This window comes from Odocoileus virginianus, chromosome 12 (assembly GCF_023699985.2).
Source record: "Odocoileus virginianus isolate 20LAN1187 ecotype Illinois chromosome 12, Ovbor_1.2, whole genome shotgun sequence".
Taxonomy (NCBI): domain Eukaryota; kingdom Metazoa; phylum Chordata; class Mammalia; order Artiodactyla; family Cervidae; genus Odocoileus; species Odocoileus virginianus.
In genome coordinates, this window is record NC_069685.1 from 64,317,161 (window position 1) to 64,332,549 (window position 15,389).

At 45.6% G+C, this 15,389-nt stretch overlaps 1 protein-coding gene across 7 annotated transcripts in view; it reads right to left on the reverse strand.

Annotated features, from left to right (window-relative positions):
* The window catches only part of THOC5 (THO complex subunit 5), a 29,116-nt gene extending 13,774 nt beyond the window's left edge, over window positions 1-15,342 (reverse strand). For 2 of the 7 annotated variants that reach the window (XM_020907144.2, XM_020907140.2), the window contains exons 1-11: window positions 14,564-15,342; window positions 13,795-13,907; window positions 12,806-12,937; window positions 10,118-10,261; window positions 9,086-9,199; window positions 8,839-8,936; window positions 5,942-6,088; window positions 4,430-4,544; window positions 2,552-2,684; window positions 1,803-1,835; window positions 528-605 (exon numbers count right to left, since the gene is read on the reverse strand). In XM_020907144.2, the coding sequence (XP_020762803.1) occupies window positions 528-605; window positions 1,803-1,835; window positions 2,552-2,684; window positions 4,430-4,544; window positions 5,942-6,088; window positions 8,839-8,936; window positions 9,086-9,199; window positions 10,118-10,261; window positions 12,806-12,901 (958 nt within the window). In that variant the 5' untranslated portion in view covers window positions 12,902-12,937; window positions 13,795-13,907; window positions 14,564-15,342. Of the gene's footprint in view, window positions 1-527; window positions 606-1,802; window positions 1,836-2,551; window positions 2,685-4,429; window positions 4,545-5,941; window positions 6,089-8,838; window positions 8,937-9,085; window positions 9,203-10,117; window positions 10,262-12,805; window positions 12,938-13,794; window positions 13,908-14,563 lie in introns of all 7 variants that reach the window. The other 5 variants (XM_020907143.2, XM_020907136.2, XM_020907139.2 and 2 more) reach the window with 4 other exon arrangements.
* Window positions 15,343-15,389: the final 47 nt, after the last annotated feature.

Consider the following 15,389-nt stretch of genomic DNA (forward strand, 5'->3'; position numbering starts at 1 on the left):
TAAATAATAAATCTGCTGTTTCTCACTCAGTACAGTATAGTGATGCAAGGAGAAGGATAATGACCTATAATCCCATCACTCCTGAGTTCTTTCAGTGCTTTTTAATGCATTCCTAGGGACAAGGTCCTTGGCTGGTGGTGGCAGCAATAACAGTAACATAAACAGCAGCAGCAGCTCATCCATCTGAGGATTAAGTGCCATGTGCTGAGGGTGATGCTGAGGGCTCTGCATGCCCAACCTCCTTTAATCCACATCACAATCCTAGAATACACGAGCTATCACTATCTTGCTTTGACAGGTGAGTGAACTGAGGCTCCAAATGTTGAAGTTTCCCCAGCACTGTGAGCTAGTGAGAGGCAGGGCTTTTCCCCGTTTACCCCGAGCACTAAGACACCGAAGCCCAGCTCCCTGCCACTCAGAACCAGTATGGCTCACTTCCACAGGACCAGGGATGGCCCTGGGTGGGGACCTGGCGCCCCTGGAATCAGCAGAGGAGGATGTGGGGGAGGACCCAGAGCACCACTTACCCTGGGAGTCCTCAGGAGGCTTGAACAGAGCCTTGGCCTCATCCACGCTGCCTTCGATCGCCACAGACAACATCTTATCTGGGAGCAAGAAAGAGCTGCCTGTGACAGCTGCTGAGGGAGCTCAGCCAACAAGCAGGCCCGCCCTGGGGCTGCACTGCCTGCACCTGTCACAGCTCCTTACTGACCGGGGCTGGAAGGCAAAAAGCCCTTTCTCCAGATGCAGAGGAGCAAGGCAGGAAACCTGTCTTTTTTCCATCATCTACTGAAAACAAGGACTCAAAGTGCAGATTCCTGGCCAAGCATCACCTGACACTAGGTGTGAATTCTCTTTTCAGGTTTACACCAAGGCACAGAAATCCAAACCAGTGGCCCAGAGCCACATGGCACAATTCTGCCAACTATCACAAAAGCTCTTATCTGGATCCTGTAAGTATCCACATCCTAGGAACGCCTCTCCCCTCTTCTGTGCTCCACCAAACACCCAGCACCTGCCTGGCACTGTCACATTTAACTGGAAGCAGGACAGTGGGGAGGAAGATGGAACCTGCAGCCTACTCTCGGGCCTGCGCCTCTACCCAACCAACTCCCAAACTCACAACCTGGGATGTTATGTCAGTGCTCTCAGCCTCAGTTTTGGCATCTGTGAAACGGGGATTTGACAGATGGGAGCTGCCCGGCTGGCTGATGAGGACTGAATGGCTTTAATTTTAAAATTACTTAAAAAAACTCACTTTGAATCCTCACAACAACATACAGGAGGAATACTATTACTCTAGCCATTTACAGATGAGAAAATTAAGGCTCAGAGATATTAGATACAATAGCCAAGTAGAAAAACTAGGATTCAAGACCAAGTCTGTCTAACCTGAGGCTGGCCCCTCTACCACAGAGCTAAGCAGCCTGATCCCTGTGCCAGGCCTGACACCTCACCAAGCGAGGCCTGTGGGACTCTGTGCGTCTGGTACTGGGAGGTCAGAGAGCCTACAGCCCTTCTTGCTCCATTCAAAGGGGTGTAGAGATGCACGTAGTCATGGGGGCCTAAAAGAGTTTGCCCAAGAGTGTAAAGGATGACATACTCGCAGGTGGCTGACCACTGCGTATCACCGACGACCCTGCATGAACCATAACAGCTCATCCCAAAGAAACTGGCTGCCCCCACCAAACACAGGCAAATGCCAGAATGTTCTTTTGACTGGTTTACTCCTGGAATTCCACAGTAAAATGGGAATGAAAACAGGCTGGATTTCAAATACAAAAGAAAAGAAAATTACTCACCCTGTCTAGGGGGCTGGGAAGATTTCCTATGAGCTGATGATGAAAACAGGAGGGAGAACAAAGGGGAGGGAGAGGATAAAAGGACCGGGAAGACACAAGAAGAGAGACAGTAATGTGTGGATGCCGTGGCTGAGAGGCAGGCATGCACCAATGCAGTGTGTGTCTGAGGCAGTGGGGTGGGGCAGGGGAGAAAAGTTTAGGTGCCGGGGGAAAGCTGCAGGAGGGCAAGAGGTAGGATCGCCAGAAATGTCCCCAAATCCTACTGGAGTCACGGGCTGCCTTCAAGCTTAGTGAGGACACCTTCTCTCCCCTGGTAATTCACTGTGTCGACATGCAGCCTGTCCCAGAGCATGGCGGTGAAAGCCTGGGAGAGCTGGCTGAGACCTGTGTTCACCGAGCTTCTCCCTCAAGCAAGCGGAAGGCACCGGTCCACCTGCCAAGCGTGCCTTGATGGGGGAAGTGCTTGGGAGCCTGGAGAGGCTGCCTGGGCACTGAACCCAACAGCCAACCAGCCAGGCTCATCAGAGATTCAAAGCCATCCACCACGGAGTGCCCATCAGGTTAGTCCAGCCTCAGGCCAGCTGGTCAAAGCAGCCATGCTGGGCAGTGCAGAGGGGAGGCAGCATCTGTCACCTGAGGGCTTCTGAGCAGGGCCCGGGAGCTTTCCTCGGCAGGCGGTGCTTCCAGATGCCTCCCTGGCCTCGGCCGCTGCTCCCACAGCCCCTCTTCCCTGCCCGCCCCGTACTCACCACAGGCCTGCCCGTACGCCGTGGCTTGGACAAAGAGCACATAGAGGGGAGGCGGCAGGTGTCTGGCTGTCTCGTACTGCTTGTGAGCCTGGTCGAAGGGCATGAACAGGTACTCCTGCACCGGGAGGGAAGCCTGCAAGCAACGGAAGAAGGGATTGTCTCTTTGGTAGGCAGTTCACACAGGAACCTTACGAAGGTGACAGCGACAGCAAACAATAAGAAAATGAACTTTAAAAAAGATACCAAAGGAGCTCAGCTCAGTGATGGCTGAGGGGGGTGTAATGGGGGGATGGGGGGAGGAAGACTCATGAGGGAGGGGATATAAGTATACGTATAGCTGACTCACGTTGTATAGCAGGAACTGACACAACATTATAAAACATTTATATTCCAATTTTTTTAAAAAGGGAAAGAAAAAAAAAAAAGATACCAATTCCCCTAGCTTCAGGGAAACATCAAGTACCTAAATGTCAAGTGAGTAAACTTCTATACAAACACCTGAGAAATGAAAGATCTAAATGAATGGCAATATATGCCATGTGTACACAGTGGCAATCACTGTCTCCCCAGACTGTGAGGGGAATAAAGTAAAACGAAAATTGGAAATGTTCTTGAAAACATTTCTGAAAATGTTCTGGAAAATTGGTAATGTTCTTCTCTATTTGAGTGTTGATTACACAGATGCGTTCACAAATGTACACAAAGTGATTTTCATTGACCTGCATGTACATTTACAAGCTATATGCTTTTATGTAAAATTATTTTTTTAAAAGTAATATGAGTACTTCTTTTTTAAAAGGTTGTATTCAAGTTAATATGGCAAAAGTTTCCAGTTCCCAGATACCAAAAGTAACCATTAATGGTTTGGTGTGAAAACATACTTTTCTAAGCACACAGATGACTTAACACACATACGCATCCATTTGATACTCTGTAAATGAAGGCGCGTGTACACATGAGGTTATACTACATGTTCTACAATTTGCATTTTTTTGTTTAATAACTTAATAGAGCTTTCTGTCCAGTTACTCTGTCAGTAATAGGCTGTTCTACACTTCCATCACAACTGTTAAGACTGAACCATACAAGAATTTATTTACCCTGTACCCTACTCAGGAGCATTTGGAGTGCTTCCAGTTAACAGGAAAAATTTAAGTACAACCAAAACTTTAAGTTTCTAACTTCTGTCCTATATGAGTATCTGTCAATTCTATACCTAGAATTGGAGAGAGGAAACACAGATCTTGCCAAACCCTACAAAAGTGAATTTTTAATTTCTCTAGGGGCCTTTTACAAAGTTCCTCCATACTAGCCATATACCCTGCTTTATAAAACTATGAAAATTTAGATCAAATCTCGCTTCACAAAAATAAGGTCACCCATACAGAAAGACGTTGCCTTTTACAGGTAAGAAGTGGGGACTTCCCCTCCCGAGGTACCTGATGGCTTCCAGTACTAGTGAAGTTCTTTTCAGAGTGAAAGCTCTACTAAGCAGTTGGCCCCTGAGGTGCAGTCAGGGGATCTAGCATCCACAAGCTTAGGTCCTCGCAGACTGCAGGCTGGGGGAGGTCATGCGAGGGTAAACTCCACTTACAGTCTATGAAAGTGTTTTACCCAGAAGAGGCGCTGGGTGAAAACACCCAGGTAAATGTGAATATGCGTTCCTGAGCCCATCCTGCCCGCATTTCCTCCACAAAGGACACAACCTTACCATGCCAGCTGTGGGCCTGCAGATGGGACCATCCTTGCACTCTGCTCTAGGCTCAAAGACTGACAAAACAAACCCACAGGCGCTATGGCTGCTGGTGGCCTGAGGCCATTGGGTGGTGAAGGCCCAGTAAGAGCCAAGGAGGTGGCGGGCTGTGGGGAGCCTCTCACCTGCATGATGCTGTTGAGACGAGGCTGGAGGCTGCTCAGGTACTCCTTCTTCACCTCAATCTCCTTGAGGATCTTCTCCTTGTTGGACAGGCACTCTCGGTACTTCTCCGCCAGCCTGTGGAGGGAGGACAGAGCACTGTCCTGGGATGCCCCCAGGGACACCCCAACACACCTGTTCACCGCCAGACTTTACCCAATGACAGCAGTCATGATGAACTGCTAATGATTACCTAGCATTTACTATGTGCCAGGCATTTTGGAGAACTCTTCATAATCATCATGGCATTTAATCCTTTATAAAAATGCTGTAAGATGGGGACTTTTCTTATCCCTGAAGGAGGAAACCAAGGCTCAGGGAGGTGGGTAACTTGCCCAAGGTCGTCCAGCTAAGAGCAGGCGCAGAGCTGGGCTCTGAATCCAGGCCGGTCTGCTCCAGAGGCTGTGCTCATAACCACTAGGGAATATCCGTGTCACCTCCTGCTCCGTTTTCCACCTCAGAGGCTAGACCCAGAACTTTCACAAACATACGGACCCAGCAGCTACAGGACCCAAACGCGGCCCACAGACTGGCCTGAGGGGCATGGATTCCAGATCAGAGCCACAGGAATGGAACTCTCGTGGCTTGGCCAAGGGCAGGCTGCATACTGGACAGGGGTGTGATGGGCCATCCCCATGTGCTAAAAAGCTGAAACCAATTCCCTAAGACCCAGACTCTGTACTTAATAATTTCATAATGTAGACCAAAGGCACAAAATACACTCAACAACAGAAAAATGCAAGGGATTAAAAACACCACCTTTTCTGACAGAAAACGAAGCAAATGTGCCACCCAAAAGCCCCAGAACTCCTGTACACATGGAAAGAGGAAAAAGTCACCATGATGGAAGGGATACAACTATAAAACATCTGGGATGAAAAACGGATATACATACACCATATGCTAAGAAAAATCTAGATTAAATTACATAGTATAGACATTCTATTTACAGTTAATAAAGAAAAGCTCTTTATTAGTACAAAAAGTTTTATATGTAAAGGGGTGCCTCAATGCATTATTTACAATGGCAAAAAAATGCAAACAACTTAAAAGTCCAATCCACTACAGAAACAATTATGTGACAATTTACAACAGAATGCTGTACAGCCTTCTGAAACAATGTTTGCAAAGCTTTGCAATACCATATGAATATGCTTATGGGTGGGGGAAAAGGAAAAAAAATTAAATTTATAGTACAAAAGGTATTTAAGTCTTAGGCATTAATATTTTGAAGGAAAGGTTACCCCAACTTTCTTGTAACAGCCTTAAGCAATTCCAATCTCACTTACGGTACAGCTGGCCAAGTGTGAACTGCTAAATGTGACTTAATCACAAAACGCAATTTGGTCTCAGAGGCCATTCTGCTGGTCCCACTGTGCTTTGCTACTGACCCTGGGACAGGATAAAGCACTGGCCCTGGTGAATGCAGGCTCGTGTCTGTACAGGTGAACAGGTCTGGAAGGAGGAAACGCTACCTTTTCCGCTGCTCCAGCTCCCAGTCCAGGCGTGCAAGGGTTTGCTGGTGAGGGTCTCCCATGGTGACTTCCGCCTTGCTGATATCTGGAGGAGCCTCCTTATAAAACTCCTCTAAGCTGACCAGATCGATTTCTTCGTGCTTTGACCTGTAGTCAGAAACTCAATGTCAAGCTGCTGTTCTCAGAAACACACTGGCTCAAGCGGGCCCCCAGTTTCCCCCAGGTATGTGCACTGTGGCCTGGTCTACAGCCCCTGAGGAGCCTGGAATCCAGGCTTCTCAACAGATGCTCATTACCAGGTATTTCAGTGTGAAGAGACGTAGTTGGTGACATGCCACAGGATCCTTACCCACGGTGCCCAAGCTTTATACCCATGATTTAACTAAAGACCTAGAAATCAGGCTTATGAAACGTACAGACCTCTCCAAGCTCTGCAAGAGAGCTGATAGATTAAAAAATCAAATAAAAACATCATAGTTGGGCTTCCCTGGTGGCTCAGGGGTAAAGAATCCACCTGCCAACGTAGGAGACATGGGTGCAATCCCTGATTTGGGAAGATCCCACAGGCCGTGGGGCAACTAAGCCCTTGCTCTCTAGAGCCAGTGAGCTAGAATTACCGAGTCTGGGCACCCCAGAACCCATGCTCAGCAACAAAAGCCACCACAATGAGAAGCCTGCCTACTGCAACTACAGAGTAGCCTCCACTTGCGGCAACTAGAGAAAAGCCTGTGCAGCAACAAAGACCCAGCACAACCATAATTAAATAAATAAAATGAAAATTACTTATCAAACAATGTGTTCATGGTCATAATAAACTTTAAAAAAAAACCCATCATGGTCTAGGCCTAGAATGTCAGGTTCAAACCAAGAAACGCAAGTTAGCAAGAATAAACATAAGAGTCTACATTTAAGTTTAAAATATTAACTAAGCTTAACATGAGGAAGATTCAACATGGCAGGACTGATGTGAAAAGATCTAGAGGCTTTAACTATTACATGTATAGTGGCACAGGTGTATAAAAGAAACCCAATCCTTTTTGCTACATGAACACAGGAGCACTCAGGTTGTATAGCAGTAATAACAGGAGCTGCCACGTATTACATACCCATTGTATACCATCCTTCAGTTCAGTTCAGTCTCTCAGTTGTGTCCGACTCTTTGCCACCCCATGGACTGAAGCACACCAGGCTTCCTTTTCCATCACCAACTACCGGAGCTTGCTCATACTCATGTCCATTGAGTCGGTGGTGCCATCCAACTATCTCATCCTCTGTCGTCCCCTTCTCCTCCTGCCTTCAATCTTTCCCAGCATCAGTATCTTTTCCAAGGAGTCAGTTCTTTGCATCAGGTGGCCAAAGTCTTGAAATTTCAGCTTCAGCATCGTTCCAATGAATATTCAGGACTGACTTCCCTTAGGATGTACTGGTTTGATCTCCTTGCAGTCCAAGGGACTCTCAAGACTTTTCTCCAACACTACAGTTCAAAGGCATCAATTCTTCAGTGCTCAGCTTTCTTTATAGTCCAACTCTCACATCCATGCATGACTACTAGAAATACCATCCTTATCTCATTTAATTCTTACAATAACTGAGATACGGATTGTTACTTCCATTTTTCAAATGAAATGGAGGCTACCATCAGTAAGCAGTTTGCCCAAGGCCACACAGCTAAGGAGCAGCAGAGCTGGGAGCTGAACCCAGGCTGTCCAGAGTCCCTGGTCCTTCCATACGGCCACTGCTTTGCCACAGGATTGTATTCTGCTGTATTTTGCATTTGTTGGCTTTCATCTGAACAACAGTAACAGGTGGAGCATCATACCTTTGGTGTTTTTATACCTGTCTTATTTTTAAATAGTATTATTTTTAAAACTTCCTCTGAATCTTAAACTAAGAGTTTATTTCCCCCATGTACCCTTCTTCCAGGTTCCCTCAATGATAATATCTTATGTAATCATGATAGTCAAAACCAGGATACTGACAACCTTACACTATTAACTCAGTTACCTGATGTGGATTTCACTTCTGTATTTCAGCATAATTATGTGATGAATTTGTGGAGCAGATAAAGATACCTCTCAAAAATCAGCACACACTAGACCCAATGTCTAACGTGAGATAGCTGGATGACATCACTGACTCAATGGAAATGAGTTTGAGCAAACTCGGACAGATAGTGAAGGACAGGGAAGCTTGGCGTGCTGCAGTCCAAAGGTTTGCAGAGTCAGACACAACTTAGCGACTGAACAACAACAATGTCTAACATGGTCTCCCTCATCTCAAGTTTATTACAAATAAAACCTGACTCCTTTCAGTTTACACAAATAGGTCTGACCATGCAAGAACATGCTCCCCTCTCTTATTCTGTCTATTCCTTCCTCTTTCTGATCTTTCACCTTGGACTTGCCAAAAGGCATCACAGTTTAAGAAGGACACTGACAAACTGTGGTTTGTTCACCTAAAGGCAGCTAGGCAATAAGGGGTTCAGGTTCCAAAGAATGAAATCCATTTGCAAAAATGAACTGCTGGAATTTCAGAGGGAAGGACTGGGCCAAAAGGTTAAAAAGATGTAACTGGAAGTGAGCTGCTCACATACAGGCACTCAGGAATCAAACTGATAATGCGAAGACTCTCCCTGCTGGGGAGAGACAACTGCTTTTCACCAGGGTCAGAGCTGAAAACTCAAAAGGGTCAGACAGGCTTCTGAGGTTCTTTGTGCAGCCTGGAACTGCTTCTTCCGATTTTCCCATTCAAAAGTGATTTATTCATCCTTTCCCCAGATCCTGCAGTCTCCAAGCACATCTGACTCCTTTTTAAAGAAACTGGCTCACACTGAGCTATGGAGGAAAAGGCAGTTACCAGCAGATCACCATGCCAAAGCCCTATGCTTCAAAACTCACTTAAACTCCAGACACTTGGTGATCTCCTTCTGCAGGTGCATCACCTCATACAACAGGTTCTGGAGCTGCAGGTGATAGGCGTCCACTTTCTGCTTGGCCTGCAAGGAGGACGAGGTCAGAGGTGAGTGGGACATGGCACGGCGGGGCAGGGCAAAGCACAGCAAGCCGCAAACTCAGCAAAAGGGAAAGGGGGTTAGGGAGAGGGTGAGAGGGAGGAAGGAGGAGGGTTAAATCTCTCAGTGCCTACCTCATGGGTCTGATCTCTTCCTTTCTTCAACCTGATGTGGGCTAATCGGTTGAGCTTCTTCAGAGTCATAAAATGCACACAGCTCTGGATCCTCCGATCTTCTATCTCAACCGCCTGCTGGCCGAGAAAACTGATAAAGACCTTGACAAATAGAGCTGGCTCAGCTTCCTTCAGCCCCTCACTGCTGACCCATCCTCATCTAGGGTTAAAAACAGACACTGGAAGGAGCTCAGAACCATGAGCAGTGTCAGGGGGAGATGGAAGAATGACTGTATAAGGGGAATGCTCATGGTTCCCAGGCAAAAAAAAAAAAAAATTTTTTTTGCTTGGACCAAAGTAACAGGAAACAAAGATGGAGCAAATGGAGCCAATGCACAAACCAAAGCTGTCTCTACATAACACACACAGAGATCCAGACAGTGCCATTTCACGCCATATAACTTGACCACTATAAATGCTACAGAATTAACGTGAACAAAAACGCAGAACTGTAGCTGTAAAACTTGACTATAGTCAAACAGATACACTGTAATAATCTTAACAATATTGGCCAAGATAAGCAGAAATAAGTGAGATTCCTGAAAAAATATGGATTGTTTTGAACTTATCCATAGAGTTTTCAGTCACACTGTTTTGTTTCTCTGCCCTGAAACCTTTCTTTTTAAATTTAATATGAACAATTTAATTTTTGGTCTCTGTGTCTTACTTATACATATCTAGTCTTATATCTGCAAGGGTGACTGACAGTACTATTCACTTTCTCCACACCTAGCAAAATGCCCAGCACTTAATAAATATTGTTTCAATGGATTATCAAATTACAGTTACGGAAAAAAAATTAATCCTGTACTTTCATGACCGTCGTTGGTGCTGTGTGGTGATGTTACAATAAACTAATAGGCAGATCTCTAGAGCCCTCAGGGTCTAATCCCCTAATGATGGCAGGACATAAGACCACAATCAGGAAGGGCCGTGACAGGTGTGCAACAGACCCATCCATGCAGCCCGTGTCCGCCCACGCCCACTCCTTACCGCGTCCTTGCCGCCCCTGCTCTTCAGGTCCTGAATCTCGGCCATGAGCCTCTGCAGCTCCTGGCACGTGTACTTGTACAGCTCGTAGTCTCTGCCAGGGTCCCGCAGGTCCACCTCAGCCTCCTCACTGTAGCATTTACCTTCCTGTGGAGGCAAGGGTCAGGCCTCGTGGTGCTGGGATTACAAGTCTCTCCGGTGGAACAAGGGACACTTGGCTGAGATCAGTGATTATGAAGCGCCCCCAAATCAGGTCTCTATAGAATCTGGTCCTCAAATCAAATGCTTTTGTTTCTTCTTTTCCTCTTTCTGATTGTAAAGTAATGCATGCTTGGTGTTGAAAGATTCAGAAAACAGTGAAAAGTATCAAAACCAAAATGAATAATTGCCTATAATCTCACCTCCCAGCCTGAAATAACTCATTGTTAATACTGTGGATAAATGCATCAAAATAAAATAAAATGGGATCATACTGTTCATGCTATTTAGTGCAATTTCCCATCACAATAAACACAGATCTCCATTAAAATGGCTATACATAGATGAACCAGAATTCATTTAACCAAATTCCTTCTGATGCGTGTTTAGATGCTTGAATCAAGCTTTAGCAGAAACTAAAATATCCTAACTGGTCTCCCAGCCTTTGGAATAAACAAACACATCTCTTTCAGAGAGAGTCAGTTACAGTTAAAAATACTGCACCTGTTTGAAAGTTGCTGACAGTAGATCTTAAAAGTTCTCATCATAAGAAAAAAAAAATTCTGTAACTATGTAACATGACAGATATAAACTAGACATTTTGGTAATCATTTCACAAAATATAGAAATACCATTATATTGTACACTTGAAATTGATATGTTATATATCAAGTAGACTGCGATTTAATTATTAAAAAAAACAAACAGTGAATTGGAATAAATGCCTCCCAAACGATAAAGTTCTTAATTAATTTTAATTTCCTAAATCTGAAGAAAGCGTCATCTTCTATTTAAACTGAAGCTGGTACGTTTTACTCTAGTTAAAAAAAAACCCCACAATCAATCAATATAGTTAAGTCACATAACCTACGGACTGGGAGAAAATATTTGCAAACAATGAAATCATCAAAGGCTTAATTTCCAAAATATATATTAACTCATACAACTCAGTAACAACAACAAAAGACCCAATCAAAAAATGGGCAGAAGACTTGCACAGACATTTCTCCAAAGAAGACATACATATGGTCAACAGGCACATGAAAAGATGTTCAACACTGTTAATTATTAGAGAAATGCACCTGAAAACTACAATGAGGTATGACCTCACACTGGTCGTAACAGACATCCTTAAAAAGTCTACAAATAAGAAATGCTGGAGTGTGGAGAAAAGGGAATCCTCCTATACTGTTGATGGGAATGTAATCTGGTGCAGCCACTATGGAAAACAGTATGGAGGTTCCTCAAAAAACTAAAAATAGAGTTGTCACATGATCCACCAATCCTATGTATGGGCATGTATCTGAACAAAACTCTTAACTAGAAAAGATACATGCACTTCAATGTTCACAGCAGCACTATTTACAATAGTCAAGACACAGAAGGAACGTTAAGAGTCCATCAACAGATGAATGGATAAAGAAGATGTGGTGTGTGTTTATACACACACACACACATACACATACATACACATATACACTGGCTTCCCTGGTGGCTCAGATGGTAAAGAATCTCCCTCCAATACAGGAGACCTGGGAAGATCTCCTGGAGAGGGAATGGCTACCCACTCCAGTATTTCTGCCTGGAGAATCCCACGGACAGAGTAGCCTGGTGGGATATAGTCTATGGTTGCAAAGAGTTGGCCATGACTAAGCAAGCACGCATGCATACATAGACACACGCACATATATACTCACACACAATGGAACAGTACCTAGCTTAAGAAAGGATGTAAATCAGCAGCGAGGATGGACCTAGAGATTGTCATATCCAATGAAGTAGATCAGAAAAAGAAAGTACCATATCACTTATGTATGGAATCTAAAATATGACACAAAAGAACTTACTTACAACTCACAGACATAAAGAACAGATTTGTGTTGCCACGGCGAAGGATGGATTGGGATTAGCAGATACAAACTATTATACATAGAATGGATAAAACAACAAGGTGCTACTGTATAGCACAGGAAACTATATTTAACATCCTGTAATAAAGCATAATGGAAAAGAAAAAATTAGTTAAGTCATAAATCAGCTTGACAGATTCAAGGATAGAGAAACAGCAAAAGAAGAACCTTGCTGACCACAAGAGCACTCAGGCCATAAAAGAGGTTCTTTGGGGACATGGTTCTGGTACCATCTCAGGAGCAGACCAGGACTGCCACATCTACAAAGCCTTAGGGGCATGTTGCGGATGGACTGTCTTCATTTGACTATGAGGAGAGCTGGAGATGCACACTATACTAGAATACATTCTCTGTTCAACCACTAATCATATCTAATATAGGCTTGTTGGTTCTTGGGATACTGCAGCCAAATCTGACTCGGGTACTTAAGTCTTGAAGAGCCAAGGGAATTCCAGGCACATGGTCAAGCAGAGGCCACCTGGGAGGTTGTGCCCATGACCCTCAGCTGCTGCAAACCCACAGCCAGGTGCTTGGTCCCAAGTTGCAAATTTCTCAGCAGCACAGCAGCCCCAGCTGATCTCACCTGCTCAGTGTCAGAACGAGTACGCTTCCCTTCAGCGGGCGCTCCATCACTTCGGATCACTTTGGGCTTTCGTTTTTTGCTTGATTCTGATGACATTGTTGTTTGGTAAAGTCAGGAGGGAACAGCAGAGACCTGTTAAGAGGAGAAAGCTTTCGAGTTTTTCTGGAGTTGTAATCGGAGATTTTCCTGGAGTCAGAATACTTAAGTCTGTCTAGCAGTTCTGGCTGCTTATACTCTCGGTAAATCAAGAAAAGCCATCAACCCTCCAAAGCTCTGTAAAAAACGGGAATCATCCCTCAGTCTGTTCAAAATGAACTCGTCTTCCTCATCTCCACCTCCTTTAAAGGCACCACCACCAACACCCCACTGACCAAACTCCTCAGCCAGGAACATAAGCCTATACTATCAACTGATCAGTGTGTTCTGGACCTTCAGCTAAGCACTGTAAGAGTATGTTCCCATTTGGTTTTTAAAACAAGGATTCTCTCAGATACAAACAAGCATCTCATTCACGGGTGAGAACACTGAGGGTCAGGAAGGTGAATGACTTGCCCAAGATCACACAGCTAGCATGCTGAAGCATGGATCCAACGCGTGCCACAGCAGTGCTCTTGACAACTACATTACTGCGTCTTGTAGTCTTGCTACCATGTCATCTGGTGATGCCCTCAACTCCCTGGTTGGCCGGAAAATTTAAAAGAATGGAACAGACATTTCATGGGACTCTAGCATCACAAAGCATCCTCACTCTGCTACCTCTACTGACTGTCACCAGAGACTCCTGAAGTGGGAAGCCCTATCCCCCCAATCCCAGTGAATCCGTCACCAACACTTAATGAGGGAGCCAAGATCTCCAGAGAGTCCAGTCACAGAAACCCTAAGTTGGAGTCTTAGCTCCTCTATTTCATGACTATGAGTTCTGGGACAAATCACTTCACTTTTCTCTGCATCTGTTTCCTCATAGATCAAATGAGAACAACAGTCCCTACCTCCAGGGTGGTCGTGGACATTAAAGCAGGAGGCGCTGCACTGGGGACCGAAATGAAGATGATCTGGGAGCTGGGCTTTATATGGTAGCCGAGTGGTAAATAACGTTGAATACCTATGGAGAAAGTGAACTCCCGTCAATTCTCTTTAGAAACTTCTGACTGCCTCACGGAGAACGTCTCATTTCTTTGGTTGGCCTTTAACATCTACAAATGCCAAAGTCCCTTTGTTAAGGAAAGAAGTCTATCTCAGATCCTTAGACACCTGAAATCAAGTCACGTCACCAATTTTTTCATGTTCAATAATCTTTCTTTGTCATTACATCCTGCATAGGGCAGCGAAAGAAGTGTTCTACTTGTGGTAAAGATTAAAATTTTTCTTTCAAACTAAATTTAAATTTAAAAAAGGACTCAGTTAAAATTAATAAGTTAATTTTCCACAGAGAAGGGGCCCTAAAGGCGTTGTGTGTGGGAAATTCTGAGTTTGATAGCACAGTCAAGAGTGTCTGGCACAGACAAGCGCATAATAAAAATGAGCTGCTATCACCACCACCTTCGCGGGCGTTTTCTAGAGGCTGCACTGTGGGGCCTGACGATGCTGCGGCCAACATTCTCCACAGGAGGAAACTGAGACCGCGGCGCCGAGCGGCCCGGGTCCCCGCGGAATGACGGCGGAGAACCAGGGTTAGACCCAAGCCCGGGCACGTCCTCGCGCAGTCCACTCCTCAGTTCTAGAGCGCCCGGACCCACCCCGCCCTGGTCCCCTCCTCACCACACGGCACCCCGAAGCGTCCCGGAGAGCGTGCCACTTCCAGCGTCGGGGACTCTGTGGCTTGCGCACCATAGAGAAGCGGAAGGAAGGAGCGGCCGACCGGAAGTCTTGTGCGGAGGCCGGAAGCGGAGCGCGAAGGATCCCGACACAGCCGGCCGGTGGTTCTGGCGGCGGCCGGGCTGTAAGGGGACAAGGTGGTGGCGGTACTTGGGTTGTCTAGGCGGGTCCCAGCCGGCCAGCCGCTTCAAGTTACCCACTGAAACCAGGAAACCGAGGCTGTAAGGGCAGAGATTTGCATTTTGAACTTTTTAAGTTCAAATAAGGGTTCGTTCATTCTGTCCCCAGTGCCTAAAGCAATGCCCAGCAACTAGTAGGCGCTCTGCCATGTATTTGCCAAATGAATTTGTCGTGTGCCCAAGATAACACAAGAATGTAGTAGTGCCATGATCTGGACATTTGTGAATTTGCTTCTGTAACCTGGATTCTTAACTGCTGTCATAGTTACAGTAGAACATCCCACAATAGCGAGGGCAGCAAGTCGGGGTGGGCATTAACTCCATCTTAACCTGCCTTCCCCCCATTTTTGGCCCGATTTGACCGAGGCAAATCTAATGCAGCATTTGACAGCTTCAAGTATTTTCTACTCCTGGTATGAATCGTACAGATGGGGTTCAGAAGATTCTACTTATCTGAAGGTGGAAACCAAATCCCTGGTTATGCAGTGCAGTTCCTTCTGCCCTAGTGGGAGGCCCTCCCCAACAAAGAACACCATACCCACAAGTGGGACAGATGAGCCAGGTGGACCTGGGCAGCTGGCCCTGCCTGA